The sequence below is a fragment of the Oreochromis aureus genome, linkage group 5, assembly GCF_013358895.1.
Source record: "Oreochromis aureus strain Israel breed Guangdong linkage group 5, ZZ_aureus, whole genome shotgun sequence".
Taxonomy (NCBI): Eukaryota; Metazoa; Chordata; class Actinopteri; order Cichliformes; family Cichlidae; genus Oreochromis; species Oreochromis aureus.
In genome coordinates this window covers 13,013,354-13,029,039 of record NC_052946.1, presented here as the reverse complement: position 1 = coordinate 13,029,039, position 15,686 = coordinate 13,013,354, and the positions used below count along the sequence as shown (strand labels likewise).

Here is a 15,686-nt window from a genome sequence, read left to right as displayed (position 1 = left end):
CCGCTGATTCACGTCAGAGAACGAGATGATAAAACTAAAGCAAACACGGAACTACCCGTGAGGGGGAAATGGTTCTTCCACAAACTGAGGACAAAATCCCAACATTATATTTATGGAACCAGACAGTTTATTATTTATTAGCTCAGCATTATGTTATTTCAGCTTACACGATAAGAGCGTAATTACTGATACAGCTTTAGTGCAGCAGGTGGAGGTGGACATGGCTGTCAAAAACAGTAATAATGCTCCATATTTCATAAGTCCATTGACAGCAGCGTGAAATCATAAACTAAAAGGAAGCTATATTTTAAATATAAGAAATTGCACTCACAATAGTACAATATTTGAGTCTGATTTAAAGCTGCAGAGACAATAACGTGGTTTCATTCTTTCTCCCTATATACAATTATAATTAGTTTTACATAAATATAATATAAAACTGCTTCTAAGGAAATCTGATAGTTACTGTAGATCTAAGAGTCACAGAAACAGCAGTGCTGCTCAGAGACAGGTGACATTAGTTGCATCTTTCTGGTATAAGCACGCACAGGACATTGAAATTATGTAAATGTTTATTATTCTCATATTTGTGGTTTTTTCACCCTATATCTAAACCAAATGATACAAAGGTTTTGACAGTGCTGGCATTAAGTGAAAATATTTAAAGGTTATTGTGCGTTGATTCTAGTCAGGTTATGTTTTTAGTGTCTATTTGCAGTTTTGATTAGTTTTGATTTAAATAGTCTTTTTCTGAATTTATTTTTAATATGTGTATATTTGGTCACTAAATTCACATGATCAACATATGTTGTGAGCTACAGAGCTCATTGTATTTGTTAGTCTGGTAAATATAAAATCAAACACAAATATGGCAAAAATACGTCCATATACACTGGACAGTGTTGAGTCCCTAAGAATATCTACAGATTTTGTCAAAAATAATGCAACACTACATTTTTTAAAAAGAGGCAAACCATGCAACATTTGGTATTATAGGATGAATTGTTGTTATGTGGAACAGCGTTAATAACTACGTGAAGCATCATCAGAGTTGCTGGATTTATATTTAATATGAATCCTGTGACTTTATGATATGAACCTCAGATTCTGCCGTCATGGTGTGACACATGCAGAGGTACATTAAAACGAATCCAAACCAGCATATGGGTTGTAAATGTTGTCTCGCATGATCTAGAAAGAAAATAGTTTTTGCATTTAAAAATACAATGCTGCCCCCACTGACTGCAGGTAGATATTTGTAACAGTTATATAGCTTATCACGAATGCTGTTGAGCTTGTTTACTAATGGAAAATCTGTTTCAGTGTGCTCTGATTGCATTTAGGTGCAATGACCCAGAGGCAAAAGTACCATGATTATGGACATAATAGAAATTGTTTAGCTGCAGTGCATGGCACACAAACTGTATAAATAAAGAACCACAAAAGAACCATGAAAATAAAAACACTATTATAGTAATGGACTTATTCATTCCAGTGTACACTGTTTTTTCCCTTCTTTTTTTTTATAGAGTGAGCTTGTTAGTCATTGTGCTCTAAACTTGTCAGAGCTGATAATGACTGATATGTCTGGTCATCTGGCAGTGTGCAAACAGGTCTGCACCAGATCTGCAGTATAATCCATCCTTACCTAGCAACCACTGTTTGCTCTGACCACAGAGGCACACTCAGGCGGACACAAACACACTTGAAGAGCTGTAGGAATATGAGCAAGCTGGGCAGTTTATTTCAGGGGATTATGGTTTCATTACAGATCACTGAATCTTTGACTTGGTTGTCATCGATTCTCTGCATCCTCTGCCTTTATCTCTGGGATGTGTGCGTGTTTCAGTGAGTGGTGTGAGCTTACTCATCCTCCTTTCCTTATTCCGCTGAGCGGACACTCACACCAGTGTACTAAAAAGATATGCACAATGAGTTCATCAAAATGAGGTCAAAGGTCCCACCGTGTTTCGTCAGCTAATTATTTTTCCAGCTCTACAGACAGGCAGTGACGGAAAGCAGGAGCTTTTAGCTGGAGGTTGACGCAGAGGTGGCTGGAGAGCCGCCTCAACACACAAATGTTCAACCCCGAATCAATTAGGTGTGGCAAATAGATGTGACGACTTGAGCTGCACTTCCTGTCCCTCTCATGGTTCAGTGGCAGCTACAATATTCTAGGTTGTTTAGTGATTTATGAGCATATTACTTTTTTAAGAGCCACAGATCAAATTTCAAGCACATAAAAAAATGAACAATAATGAAAAAGTTTAATGATGATTCACAGTGCATTCAGCTGAAGTTTGTTATGCAGCAAACACAAAGCAAATACTTGTGACATGAGGAGATGCCTTACAAGTTATACAAGTTAGTAACCAATGGAATCTGCAGCCTGTGACACATGGTTGCCATGCCAACCCACATTACAAGCGTGTGACACATCTTCACCCACAAGTCTCAATAAGTCGTCTAGAAGGACTACAGTTCATTTGAAATAAGTTCATAAGTGTCTCCTTTATTACATTGCATGTGTCATGTGTTGGTCAAATTATTGCTTAGCTGAAGTCATAGTGTGACATTTTTACACAGACATGCAGTGCAGAAAAAAGCTAATAAGACTTGCAATACTGCCCTGTAAATACTACTGAACATCCCAAAATGTAATGTAATCTGTAATGATGACTTTCAGATATAAAGCTCTTGGCCGAATCAAAAGTTTGCCTATGTTAGTTTAGTTTCTGGGAGGTACTGCGGTGTTATGATGCTATTAGGAGAAAACACTACAAGTGCAATTTAACTAGTCATCACTGAGAAACGTCCCCAGCCACATTTTGCAATCTGAACCTTGCTTTGTGAAAGCAATGTTGCACTATTTTGACGCAATGTTTGGCAACTCATTACATAATCTTTTAGCTATTGTAAATAAATATAAGCAAACCTAAACTGTTAACCAAAGCAAAGGTTAAGATTTTGATTAAGTCATTCACGTCCCCAAAGTTCAATCAACGCTGCACAAATGCCATGTGCTATCAGAGGGTGCTGTGAAATTGTCTTTCTGGTGTCAGACAGATTAGCCTCACTTTGCAGGTGATAGAGTGAGGAAACAGTTGATTGATGTGGGGGTGTGGTGGAGTTTAAACTGTTATCGGGACGTGCAGGTGTCAAACGCACTTTGCCTCTAAAGGGCATCAGAGTGTTGTTCGGACATGTTAGTCAGTACGTCACTTCAGGGGTGTCAGCACTGAAAAACAGCGATGCGGGAAGCATAGATTTACAGGAAGTAGATAAAATGTGGAAAAGGCTTGGTGTTTACGGGTGGTAGATTAGACAGGAAGTGTAACTCAGTGGGGTGCAATCGTCTTTGAAGACTTTGGTGTCTTATCTAGTGGTCTCTTTTAATTTACAGAAGAAGACTGTTTCTGTACATGTCAGTCAAATTCTCTGTTCTGACAGTTTCTCATTATTTAAAATAAACAACTTCATAAACACAAAAGCAGTCCTGAAAAAACTTACCCTGAGCAGTGGTGTATGTGGAAATGGGTGGACATTCCCATTAAATATAATGATCCATACATTTAAAACGAAATGTTTTGAATTGATGCGTCACAGACATGAACATATTAGGTATAGAGAACAATCTCGCATTAATCTGCAAAAAATTCAACATCTATGATGTCAGAAAATGTGTTATTAGGAGTCACTGGAGAAAGCAAATAGATAAAAGAGACTACAGAATATCCAATTCAGGCTCATTTAACCTAATCTGCATGTCTGCTGCATACAAAATTTAGTTTATGCCAGTATGTATCTATGTATGTATTGTTGACAGTTTCAATGTTATCATTACTACTTATTATGGAAAAACAACTCTCAAAGAAGGATATATATTTATATTATACATTAGAGAAGCGCATTCAACAGATCATCTTTAAATGGTCTTCATCTTGTGTGATGCTTAATTTGCAATGTGATCAGTGACCTTCTTAAGGTGCTGCTACGACCAGGTTAGTGTTTTAAGGGTGGAAAAAAGCTGACATAGCTAAACCCTAGTGAGTTGGGGCTTGTGTAAACAAAATATTTTTCCATGTTGTCACGTTATTGAAGGAGCCCCATCACCTGATATTTACTGAACATGACTGAGTGTTGGTTTGCACATTCGCCCTACACGTGAAGCACCCCAGTTTGTGTCAAAAAGTGTTTGCCTTTATTTAAACTGTTGTAAATGACTTCTTGACCCATGAGCAGTCACACATATCCTTTATGAGTAATATCAAGTCATTTTGAGCCAGAAAGAATATTCATGTCATAAGTTAAAAGATACAGCAGTTTTTTGCAACATGATTTTGTCATTTATATATACAGGTAAGAAGTGCCACTGACATTTTTTTCAAGGTTTGGCAAACAGGGAAGCAGAAATTGCAAAAAATATATTATCACAGTTCTATAAAGATATTTTTAATGGCCAAAAAACACTGAATTTATTATAATGTAGATTCTAAAAAAAGAGTCTTAAAGATACTATATCCATTTCTTTATGTTATATATAACCCCTTCATAAAACACGATGACTGCACGCTATCTAGAAGAAATTATATGGAGGTTTTTTTTCTAAAAAGAACTTTTTGGCACAAAACCGTAAAAGGGACACAAATCTCTCTGAGGATTGCCTCGTGAAGGTCATGCGGTGTCTGCCGATTCAAATTCAAACGAGATTCTTTCAGTGCAATCAAAATAAGCTTTTGTTTTTTGTCCCCCTACTTCATACCACTTTTTTCCTAAAAATGTTGTCTGTTAAATGTTTTATGTTCACTCGGGTGAAGGCCAAAACCAAAACCTCTTGTCATGCATTCACATTATTCATTAGTAAATAAAGTAAGTAAATGAATTTTAACACTGGACATTTTTCCTGTCACGTAGAAACTAGATAAGAATGGACAACCAGTAACATCGCCATAGAAAAGGCTAATTTCGTCACTGAACACTGTATTCAAACCTGCTGCTGCTGCTGCTTCGTGTTGACCCAGACTGTCCTCGATTTATCCAGCAGAGGGCAGCATTGTGCCTCGTAAGAAAAACATCTCGCTGGGAAGGTAAAAAATAACCAGGGGTGAGTCAACTCTTCCTGGAGCTGTGGGGCGTTTCCTCTCACACACCCAAATGTGTTGGATACTTGTTTAAAATGCAAAAGACTACATTTGTGAATGCGAATCGATCCCAGTTATTTCCACTGATAGCCCCTCGTGAACACCGAGTCTTCCCAATCACGTGATCAAATTAGAGTTTTGTGTGTACTTGGGTAACTTTTGGCTTAGTTTCTGGACCAGTCTGCACTATAAATCCTAAAAAGCAGCAGACGAACGAGACCTTACATGCTTACGCGATTAAATAAACTCCACGTTGAGAAATTTTCTGGTTTTGCCAACTGCTTTACTCATCAAGGACGAAAGCTCTTTCAGCGGGAGGGGCAGCCTAATTAAAACCAAAGGCTGTGTGTCAGTCTGTAGAGTTTGATTTCCCAAAGAGAACTGAGGGCACTAACGAAACTTTGTAAAGAAGTTCATCCATTTAGATTTTTGAAGATGCCACATAAGAAGAGAAGCCATGGCCACCATAAACCTACAAAGGAGGCAAAGGAAGAGGTAGGGTTTTTCCGTATTTAGAGAAATGCGGAATTCAGTTAATGTGTTTAAAGATGTAAACATCTCCGATATATCACAGCTGATTATTCTTAGACAAAGCTGCAGAAGTTTTGATACTGATTTAAGCTGATAAACTGCATCCCATTGCCATCTGTGTGCTCAAGCGAGAAACTGTGTTCTGCAGATGTTAGAGCGTGGCTGTGTCATCGTTTGCAGAGGAATTGCTCAGGGCTCGTTGATTTATTTATAATGTCAGTAATTGGTTTTACTCGGCGTCACGAATGATTTGCCAGTGCCAAATGCCTATAAGGCTTTCATGTTATCTTTTGTAACCACAGGCGCATCGTGCTATTGCGTAAAGCCCACCCCCCCGTTAGCGTGCACCACTGAGCCAGAAACAAACACAATAGAGATCTACGAAGTTCCTTCTTTGGAAATATAAACGTGTGTGTGTGGTGATGTGAATCAGTGGGGTGGTTTAATGCCAGGCCTACAGGTTAATGCTGGATTGTTTTTGGTTATGCGCAAGAACCAGAAAATTTCACTGGAAAAAAAATAGAGAGTGAAATTCTTTTGTAATCTCGCTGAGTAAGAAATTGCACCCCGGACAGAAGTGTGTGTCGATAATTTGGCGTCTGCTGGGAGTGGCGCTCTGTTCGGCAAGGTATGAGAAAAGATATCTGTCAGTGAGGACAGGAGAGAGCGGCATTGTAGCAGAGTGGAAGTTTTATTTCGGACCGTTGTTTTCGCCTCCTGCTCTCTCATGGCGTATGCGGCATACTGGAGTAGTATTGTGAGTACATCTCCCTCTTTTTTTCCCCCTTTACCTTCCTCTCCCTCTTTCTTTTATTTGAGCTTCTGGCATTAGCACTTTCAAAGTAAATCTTGGCACCCTTATAGACGCTAGGTGTGCTTTTATTGCAGAAAACCCGCACAGCTAGTCTGAAAGTGTAGGAGCGGTTCTGGATGCTCTGTGGGCTGTACAAGATATTGTTAGAACCGAAGTAAAGTGCCGAAAAGACTTCGCCCACTTTTTGTCAAACACTATTCATACATGAGGGCGTGTGGCTGTTTAAACGGCCTTCAGCCCTCACATTTCAGATCTGGATTATCTCCAGTTATTGTGTCTCGGTACTATTGCATATCAATAATGAACATTTTAGAATGTTAACTAATGCAGTTAATGAGCAGGTGTTATCTTGCTTACATACCTTAATGCTACAAACTATGAAAATCTATTTGAGCAGAGCTTTTTCACAGTTAAGAATATTACAAAAATGTTACAAAAAAAAAGAAAAAAAGAGGAAAAGCTAGAAAAATACGCCACCAACACAGTAACACAATAGATTGAAATCACTGCTTCCTGTCCAGAAGTTCTGTTTAATTTATTGCCAACAACTGACTCACCCTTCAAAGCCCTAACAAACTGTTGCGTGTGTGTTTGTAGCATGGAAAAGCAGATCCTTGCACAGCTGAAGTCGAAAAGAGTAGACAAACTTCAGCCTTCTGTCCCACTGCAGGGTCCTACTATGGCAAGGTACTGACTTCATTTTCTCCTGAATGACACAATGCCTTCAGCAATGTTCTGCAGCTCAAGGTTAAAACAGGGCGGGGATGCAGTAAGTTACTTTGCTCCATGTAAACCTCACAGGATACATTAAAAGATAGAGGCTGCTGTGTGATTTTTGCCTCTCAACACTGCCCAGTAACTGAGAGTGGATAAAAGTAGAAGTATGTCTGTAAAAAAGAATCACCGCTGTGCAGCAGAATTTCAGCTGAACCCATTGGCCTGTTAATGTAGATGCAAACAAGTAGGTGACAATATTTACAGTTTGAATTTTCAGCTGTGTTTGCTATCAGAGCCTCAAAATTAGACCGTGGCCTTTCCAGACATGTTGAATATTTCAGATCTATCTTATCTTTGTTTTTCTTTGTGGATCAAGAGTTGGAGTTGCAGGATGGATGGGAACAAAACTCAACTCTTTGTGTTTGTCTCCCTCTGCTTAGTGCAGTGCTGCTTTTGGCTGCAGATGTTTAAGGACTGCATGTCTTTTTTGTTACCCAAAAATCAGGAGACACAATGAGCCTGCACGCTTATTTAACCTGCTGCTTAAATAAAAAAAAGATGTACATGTTTGTGATTGTTAAGAGTAATTTACTGTGACTGACAACTTTAGGAATCACACGTGAAGCCATTTATCAAGGATCACTTTTACCTGTAATAACTCTTAAGTATCTTTAGCTGCAGCACAATATAAATTCTGTTATTCTTGTTTTCTAAAAATAATAATAATTAAAAAAAAAAATACAGGCTTCTGTCTACATCTGATCATGGTCCATACATTTGATGCAGCTAGACGGGAGGAGCTTATAGGTGACTGAAGTGCAGCCTGGATCTAAATATAAAGATGAATGCCACTTTGGTCAGAGGGAGTCCAGTTACCCACTTTATGCTCCGTGCAGTCATGTCTCTTACACCAGCACGTTGGTGACAACATCTGCTATTTTGTTTTCTGACACAGTTAAATATGTTGAGCATACTGCTATCAGCTGATTCTCTGATAATCTCAGTCTAGGTGAAAAAGATTTTTTTTTAAAAAGACAACCTACCACATGCCACACAGCTGCTGCAGGTTCACACCGGTTTTGGGGAGGTTACGGGAACGGATGGCTTGCTTGCCGTGGTGGATGAGCTAGTTTTACAGGTTTGATCAGTTGACACTTTGAAGGAGATATGTCAGTCTCAGAGGGAGTGCATAGTGAGTTATGAACAGCCTGTGTGTCTCTGTGCATGCAGCATCATTTCACAATATGATCCTGGAGACACCTCATATCACCCTGAGTACTTTCCCAATAATATATTAGGTACAATAATATAAATATTCACAGGTACAGATGGTCTCTAGCTCATAATGTTTGTTGATGTAATCTGTTTTTAGTAGTGTCAGATGTTATGCACAAGGTTACGTCCTTTTTAAAAAACAAAGCCGGTGATGGGGTTTCTCAGCCGCGAGTGTTATCATCAGTATCGCGTTGCATTGCTGAAAACAAGCGGATTATCCTCAAAGTGTGCTTTGTGCATAAAGGGCTGATTCACCACTTGTAGCTTTTTGCAGATCAAATAGGAGTGTCAGTTTCTGTCTGTTTGATTTAAAGTGATTAGTGGTAGGGTGCGTGATTGCCATATTTTTCTGAGGTGTGCCGTTAAAACGCTCAAAAAGTGAAAGGCTTGGCTGTCAGACTGATTCCATCACAGTGATTCAATCAGAGGCTGCACTGTTTGCACACCCCACCCGTAAACTACCCAGAGAGGCAGATAAACTCACACTTTACAGGTGAGGTACAACCCCATAGGTATGGATGGGATTGCACTTTCACTGGTTTTCATCACCTTTGCAACTTAATTGCCTTCCGATGTTTCTCAGTTTACTTTTTCATGCTTTCCACAGTTCTTCTCGGATAATTCTTAGAAATAAAGTTGAAAAAAGGGACCAGACTGGTGAAGTTTCAGAAGGCCAACACCCGTGTTTTATGCTTCAGTCATGTGTTTACAGAGACACTCCCCACATTCCTCTTTAACACACTTTGTTTGTTGCTCAGGCTGTGGTGCAGAGAGACATGATGAAATCTCCTCTGTTGTCATTAGACAGGTTTTCTTTGGCTCAACTAGATCTTGAGATTAGCCAGCATCTAATCAGTATCTCTTCCTGCTATTATCCTTTGCAGGCTTTATTACTGCAATACAGAATAGAATTGAAGATTTCAGCTTCGGCCTTTTCTCTCATGGAAAATAGCTGACACAGGCAGAATATAAAAGTTGGCCTCTTGTTTTATATATGCAGTGTGGATAGATGTATGCGCCCATGTGTGCTCAAGGCTATATCTAGGTGTGTTCTTGCTAATATATAACTTGAACATTGTCCCAAATAAAACCGGTTCTGTTTTAGGTATGCTGAGAAAATTCTTTAAAACCACACACCTGCCTGTGCGTGCATATCTTCGTGCATGTGTGCCCCCGTGTGCGTTAGAGCTGGATCTGCTTCCCCAAGCAGAAGCTCACATGTTGCCCCCCTTTAAGTGGGAGTCGACCCATGGTCAGCTCACTTCCTAGTATAGCCCGGAGAGTTACGCCCCTCCCGGTTGTGACTTCCACATCAGATCCTCTTCTCCCTGGCTACGCCCAGTTTAGTCCTTCTGCCCTCCCCTTTTCTCTGTCTGGGTTCATTCCCCGTTTGCTGCAGGGAAACATGCTGCAAGCCGACAGACAAGGCAGAGGCTGACACGCGCGCACACACACACACACACTCACACAAACGAACACTCGCAGACACGTTCAGCCAACATGGGTCAGATACTGAGCTGGATCCGAGGCCCACGGGACAACCCGGCCCTGCAGGATGTGGCAGTGGAGGAGCAGGTGTGTAGTAAAAGTGTGTCTGTGTGCTAGTGTAGTGGTATGTGCTGAGTAACAAAAGTATCCATGTGTGTTTTGTTTTGTTTGTGACCCCCCCTCTCCTTAGATATAAAAGCATATCTGCTGTTACTGTTTTGTTAGCTGTCCTAGTCTTTTGTGTACTGTATGTTTAACAAAGGACTTATAAGGGAAACTCACACGAGGAGGAAAACTGTCTTGGAGCCAGTCCAAATCCGGCCACACTCTCTCTCTGCTGGAATGTCTGAGGCTCCCGGTCAGCCTCTGTGAGTTCAGTGTGCTTTCTGTATTTGGATATTAAACCAAGGCTGCACCAAGGCCTCCTGTATTTGCTATGAGGTGCTTAAAACATCAAACTACATGGGAAACTGATAGACTCCTTAAAGTGATAATGGTTGTATTGAAGGATATCCCAGTTTTTTTCTTTGTAAAGGCTCCCACCCCAAATAGCATTCTCCTGTGATAACCCACAGCTGCAGATGGAGCTGTCTGAAAGGGTGTGTTTAGCTGGAGTGAGCTTAAGTGCTCTGTTTTTTATTTGGACAAGTTAAAGTTGAATGCAATGTAGGTCATATGCTGCACCCTTTTGTTAAATTTTCACTCATCTGGCAGAGAATGTGATTGCATGTTGATGTGTGACAGTTCAGCATTGGCTGTCCTCATGTCAGTGCTGTGTTATCAGGGCTGTGTTAGTTTGCTGTGAGTCATTCTATGTGTTAAAGGTCAAAGAATAAATGTGTCCCAGGAGGCCGACTGCACACAGATAGCCTTTGGACTTCTGGTCAGACCATTTTTGTTGTGTGTTGTTGTGCATTTTCCCAGCTCTGGGCTGCAGAGATCAACCTCCCTTGGGGTCTGGCAGCGTTATCATGAAACTTAACAGGAAATGGCCACTGGGAAAATATATCTTGCCTGCACATGCATAACCGTTACAACAAAGTCAAAGACAAAAAGGCATAAACAGGCTTTCCTCAGTGCCAGCTAGGCGCATCCATTAAGAACTGAGGGGATACTGTGCAAGTTAGTCATGACATACCTGTTTTTACATGGTGTGATACATTAGAGGGCTTTACAGTTGATTTCTTATGAACTATAGCGTGAACCCATATCTTTAAATTGAACTAAACAGAAACTGATGGCTTCACAGATCTTAAAAGCCAGTTTCAATCCTTTGTTTAGTCACTCGGCTCATTGCTGTACTGTTCTGGTTCACGCTCACAGAGCTTTGTCTTGTTGTCCTTGGCTGCAACGTGCAACCGAACATGCTACAAATACCTGCTTCATACCTGCTCTCAGTAGATGGACAAAGATAAAGAGACAATAGCGGTGGAAATGGAAAAACAGAGCTAAAAAGAGATTTCTGGACTGGCATTTGTCAAGCTTGTATCTGCTTTGTCAAGTTTGATCTGCAAACAACTGTCAAGGAATGTGGATGAGGATCTGAGACATATTATTAGTTGGAAAATCTAACACTGCTGGTAGGAACGATGAAAAGTGTCACTTCATAGAGCCACCATAAGGCACCTTTAAATACAATATCATGCTGTTTCCTGTTGCCTGAAGTTACCTGTGTTACTGTTGTATTATTCATATTATCTTGGCTTAAGCAGTATTTGTTATTCTAGGTTTTTGACTTTTATCCTGTTGAGACGTCTCAGCCTCTGTATGTATTTTTCATCTTTAAGATCGATGTAGTCATGTGAAATGATCCCCTCGGTTTTACGGTTGGGCATTTGAACAATGAGTTACACTGTACGGTTCAGTTATGAAGGACTGTAGCACTGTGTGCAACTAGAATACAAAGTATTGAGCAATCAGTAAGACAGTGAGACACAACTGACTCACTTGATTAGATCACAGTCTGATGTCAAGCATGCACCTATCTGCCCCCACTGTTAGGAAATGCTGACACTCAAATTTCCATCTTTCATGTTTTGGTGGTAACTAAGAGCCATGACATCATGACACACAGTGCTCGATTGCTTCAGGTCATACGTCATAACCACCTCTGACTGCCTTCTGAAGCCACACCTCAAAAAGATCATTTTAAACATGCTGACCGCAGGAGAGAATCAGACCACGGTACTAAAACCCAGTTTGCACTGAAGTGGAGGAACACACTGTGTATGCGACCAGACATACACAGACACTTTGTTGACACATATCCTGCTCAGCTAAATTAGCCTTCCATTTCCTGTTGAGGGTGTTGTTGTTTATCCCGTTGGTAGGTACGGTACTACTTTCCATCACTCCTCAATACTCCTGCCTTCAGATTTGACACTGCGCTCTCAGTTTGGCCTGACACCTCATCTAAATGTTGCTCGCTGAATTTTGCTATGTCCGTTTCGGTACACCCGTCCTCCTGTCTGTTTACTGCAATGCTCGAGCAACAGCCTGTACTTGGAGCCAGATGACATTCGTCCTGACAAGTATGGATAAGTAATGTGAAGGCAGCAGACTCACGCTTGCTGGAAAATGTAATGTGATGCAATGATTCAGATTCTCAGTATCACTCCTCATAAACACACAGAAGAGGTAAACTGAAGTCAGTAGAACATGTTAGCAGGCATATGATTATTGGTAATTGCTGACAAGTCCCAACTCAATCGTGTTATTGTAGTTCTTGTTCTTCTTCTGTCATGTAGCTGACAGAGTCGAGCTGTTTCCTCTGGATAGGCTCTAGCCCTCCATGACCCTGAACTGCACTGATGGATAGACGGATGACATAATGTGGAAGTGCAAGAGACATTTATAGTTTAGTAGGTTTTGTGGTGATGATATTTCTATTTGTATCTGGCTAATCTGGCTGAAAATCTAGTTATAGTATAGCATAGCATCATTGCATGGCTAACACAACTTTAAATTCATGGTACAACCTAATAAGCTAATGCAGAGGTAATTTTAGCTGAAGCAAACGAACCTGCACTGAAGATGATACAAGTCTGAAACTGAAGCTGAGCTCGCTAAAATAGCCTCAATCTGGACACTTGATTTAGCATACTTCCCGTCCCTAATAATCTGTGGTTTGTTGGCAGCCATGGTAGGCAACACAAGCTGACATATTATTTAAAAAAGTATTTGTCTACTTTTCCTAGAAATAAGGAAACCTTGAGCAGATGTAATGTTTTCTCTAAAGCTTTTTTTAAATTCACTTTTTAAAAAACTGACCCTTTTGATGCCTCTGTGTTTGAAATGTTTCACAGTGAGTGTGTCTCGCTTTACAGTTGGAAGGCTGGTGGATGGATTCCCCAGCTACTCTAGTCTGCATGTTGAAGTATCCTTGACCAAGACACTACACCCCAAGTTATCCTCGATACATCCATGAGTGTGTGTGTAAATGTAACAAGGTGCTGTGGTATAACTGGAGAAATGAGGCTTGTAGTAAAAATGATTTGAGTGCTCAGAGTAGAAGTGTGCTATATAAGCAGCAAACACTGGTTGGACCACTTGCCATGCTTCTGGCTGGAAGCAAAGTGTGTTTCTCAGATTTACCTTGGTCAAACTTGCAGGCTGTTGCTCCTGAAAACCCTGCTGGTGAGACATTTAGAACCCAGCTTCAAAGTAAACCAACACAATGAGCAAAACGAGGATGCAGAGCTGCTGTGTTTGGTTAGGTTAATCACTACCAAATCAAATGCATCCTTTTGTTTTGACTTCACTGCGTCTATTTAAAAAATATATACGATTAGGATTTGTCGAGTTCCTCGGGCCACTCCTCTACATTTTTTTTTTTTTTTTTGGCTGTTTGTGCACAGTCAGCACAACACTCACTGGTTTTCCATCTGCACTTTTTTAAGTGCTTCCTTGCATCTAGTTCACACTGACGGCACAGATTGTGTATGGCAGCTCCTGCTCCTAATCAGACCTGATTCACATGCTCTTTCATAACAGCTAGAACTTTCTGGCAAAACACGTTTCTACTAGTCTAATCTCTCTGCAGAGTTCCAATTGATTTGACTGCAGACTTTTGCCAATATAAATATCCCACATTAGTCTTTGCTTAAAGTCTTAGTTTAGGACATGTGATACCATACAGCCTCCCACCAAGTTTTCCTGTGAACTCTTAGAAACAGAGCCCATGTTTCATACTAGAAACCTCCAGCCTCTAGGTTTACCGTTCCTATTGGTTGATTCCGCATGAAAGGGTGGGTCTGATGTTGTTAATGAAGATAGCTGTTGCCAGGGGTTACAAACTAAGGCATTTGAGCATGTTATCTTCCAGAAAAAGGGGCAGGCTCTGGTGTGTTTTTGGAGTCAGTCAGGCGAAAGCTGTTAGAGATTTATTTTGAAGGGTCCCAGGACAGACACAAGAATTTCTGCCAGGGAGATGCCAGGGCAGGAGATGTGCAACACATTAAGAAAATCAGAAGTCTGTCTGCTTGTTCTTTTAAAGTTATTTTAAAACAAACATGGCTAAAGCCAATCCGATAAAAGCCAGACCATAGCTCTCGAAGAATACAGCGATATGTCATGATCATGCTTACCCTCTGTGCGGTTTATCTTCATTCGAGCTGATAATCCTGGTGCTTGATTTTCAGCTGGCTTTGGCTGATTTTTAACCATGTATGTTCATGCTTATGTCAAAGTAGCTTCCACATAGAATAAGAGTATTTCCTATAATTCTCTTTGGCACCTCTATAATAACATTAAATTTGATGCCAAGTCTAAATGCAAAGTACTTAGAGTTGTTTTAACTCCCCATTTTAACCGCAGCATTAATGTACTAAGACTGAACAAACATGACACACATAAAGGCCGACCTTGTGTCCAAACAACAGTCTGCAAGTTAACAGAGCAGGCATGCGCAACAGTTTCAGATGACACACGTGAACACAATGCTCCTCTTTAAGTTTCATCTACATGCTGTGAGTGTTTTTTGACACGAGGGGGCGCTGCTCTCCAAAGCACTCACCTCTTAACGTGTTTGACATGTTTTGCGGTGTGGAGTGCTTGAAGAAGTTGACATTATAAGGATGAACTTAAACACTTGTTGACCTATCTGAAAGCTGCTGTTTAAAGAGAGGGGAAGCGTTACACTGCCTCTTGCTCTCTCTTGTGTTTTTATTTTTTCCAAAATTCCTGTGTCATCTCTGGGTGGTATTTCCTGTGTGTTCCTTTGTCTAGGGTCCACTTTGACGACCTGTGAAGGAAACAAACATGTCTGAACATTCGCCTTCCTGCCTTCGCCCTTTAAATGTTGTCTTTTTCCCCCATTTTAATTTTCTTCTCTGTCTGCCTTAGGGTGTGGTTTGAGCTGCATGTGATGGACCCTCCTCCCTCCCTCTTTTCTGCCTTTGTTGTTCAGTAGCTCTGCATTCCAAAGCTGTGAGTGTACCTGACACACCCAGACTCCTGCCAAACAGCACTGCTGCAGAAAATCTACATCTGCCACTTTCCTGCTTCACCCCTCAGCTCTTTTTCACCTCTTCCGGCTTGATGCAGGCTATCATGTGGTGAGCTGCATCATGCGTCTTCTCCGAGCCCAGCCTGACCCAAAGCTTGTTCAGTTTTCCTGGCATGCATCGAGCAATGGGTGGGACGTCATGTGCTCAACTGCCCAATCTGACTAAGCCTGCTCTGCCCTGTTGGATGAATGGGTGGAGCCTGATGCAGGAGGG

The 15,686-nt window shown here is 40.8% G+C and overlaps 1 protein-coding gene across 16 annotated transcripts in view; it reads left to right on the top strand.

Annotated features, from left to right (window-relative positions):
- The first annotated feature begins 5,341 nt into the window (after positions 1-5,341).
- The window catches only part of cast (calpastatin), a 32,497-nt gene continuing 22,152 nt past the window's right edge, over positions 5,342-15,686 (top strand). For 4 of the 16 annotated variants that reach the window (XM_031747731.2, XM_031747734.2, XM_031747728.2 and 1 more), the window contains exons 1-2: positions 5,798-6,429; positions 7,084-7,173. In XM_031747731.2, the coding sequence (XP_031603591.1) occupies positions 6,400-6,429; positions 7,084-7,173 (120 nt within the window). In that variant the 5' untranslated portion in view covers positions 5,798-6,399. Of the gene's footprint in view, positions 5,637-5,797; positions 6,430-7,083; positions 7,174-9,851; positions 10,054-15,686 lie in introns of those variants that run through there. The other 12 variants (XM_031747739.2, XM_031747736.2, XM_031747742.2 and 9 more) reach the window with 9 other exon arrangements.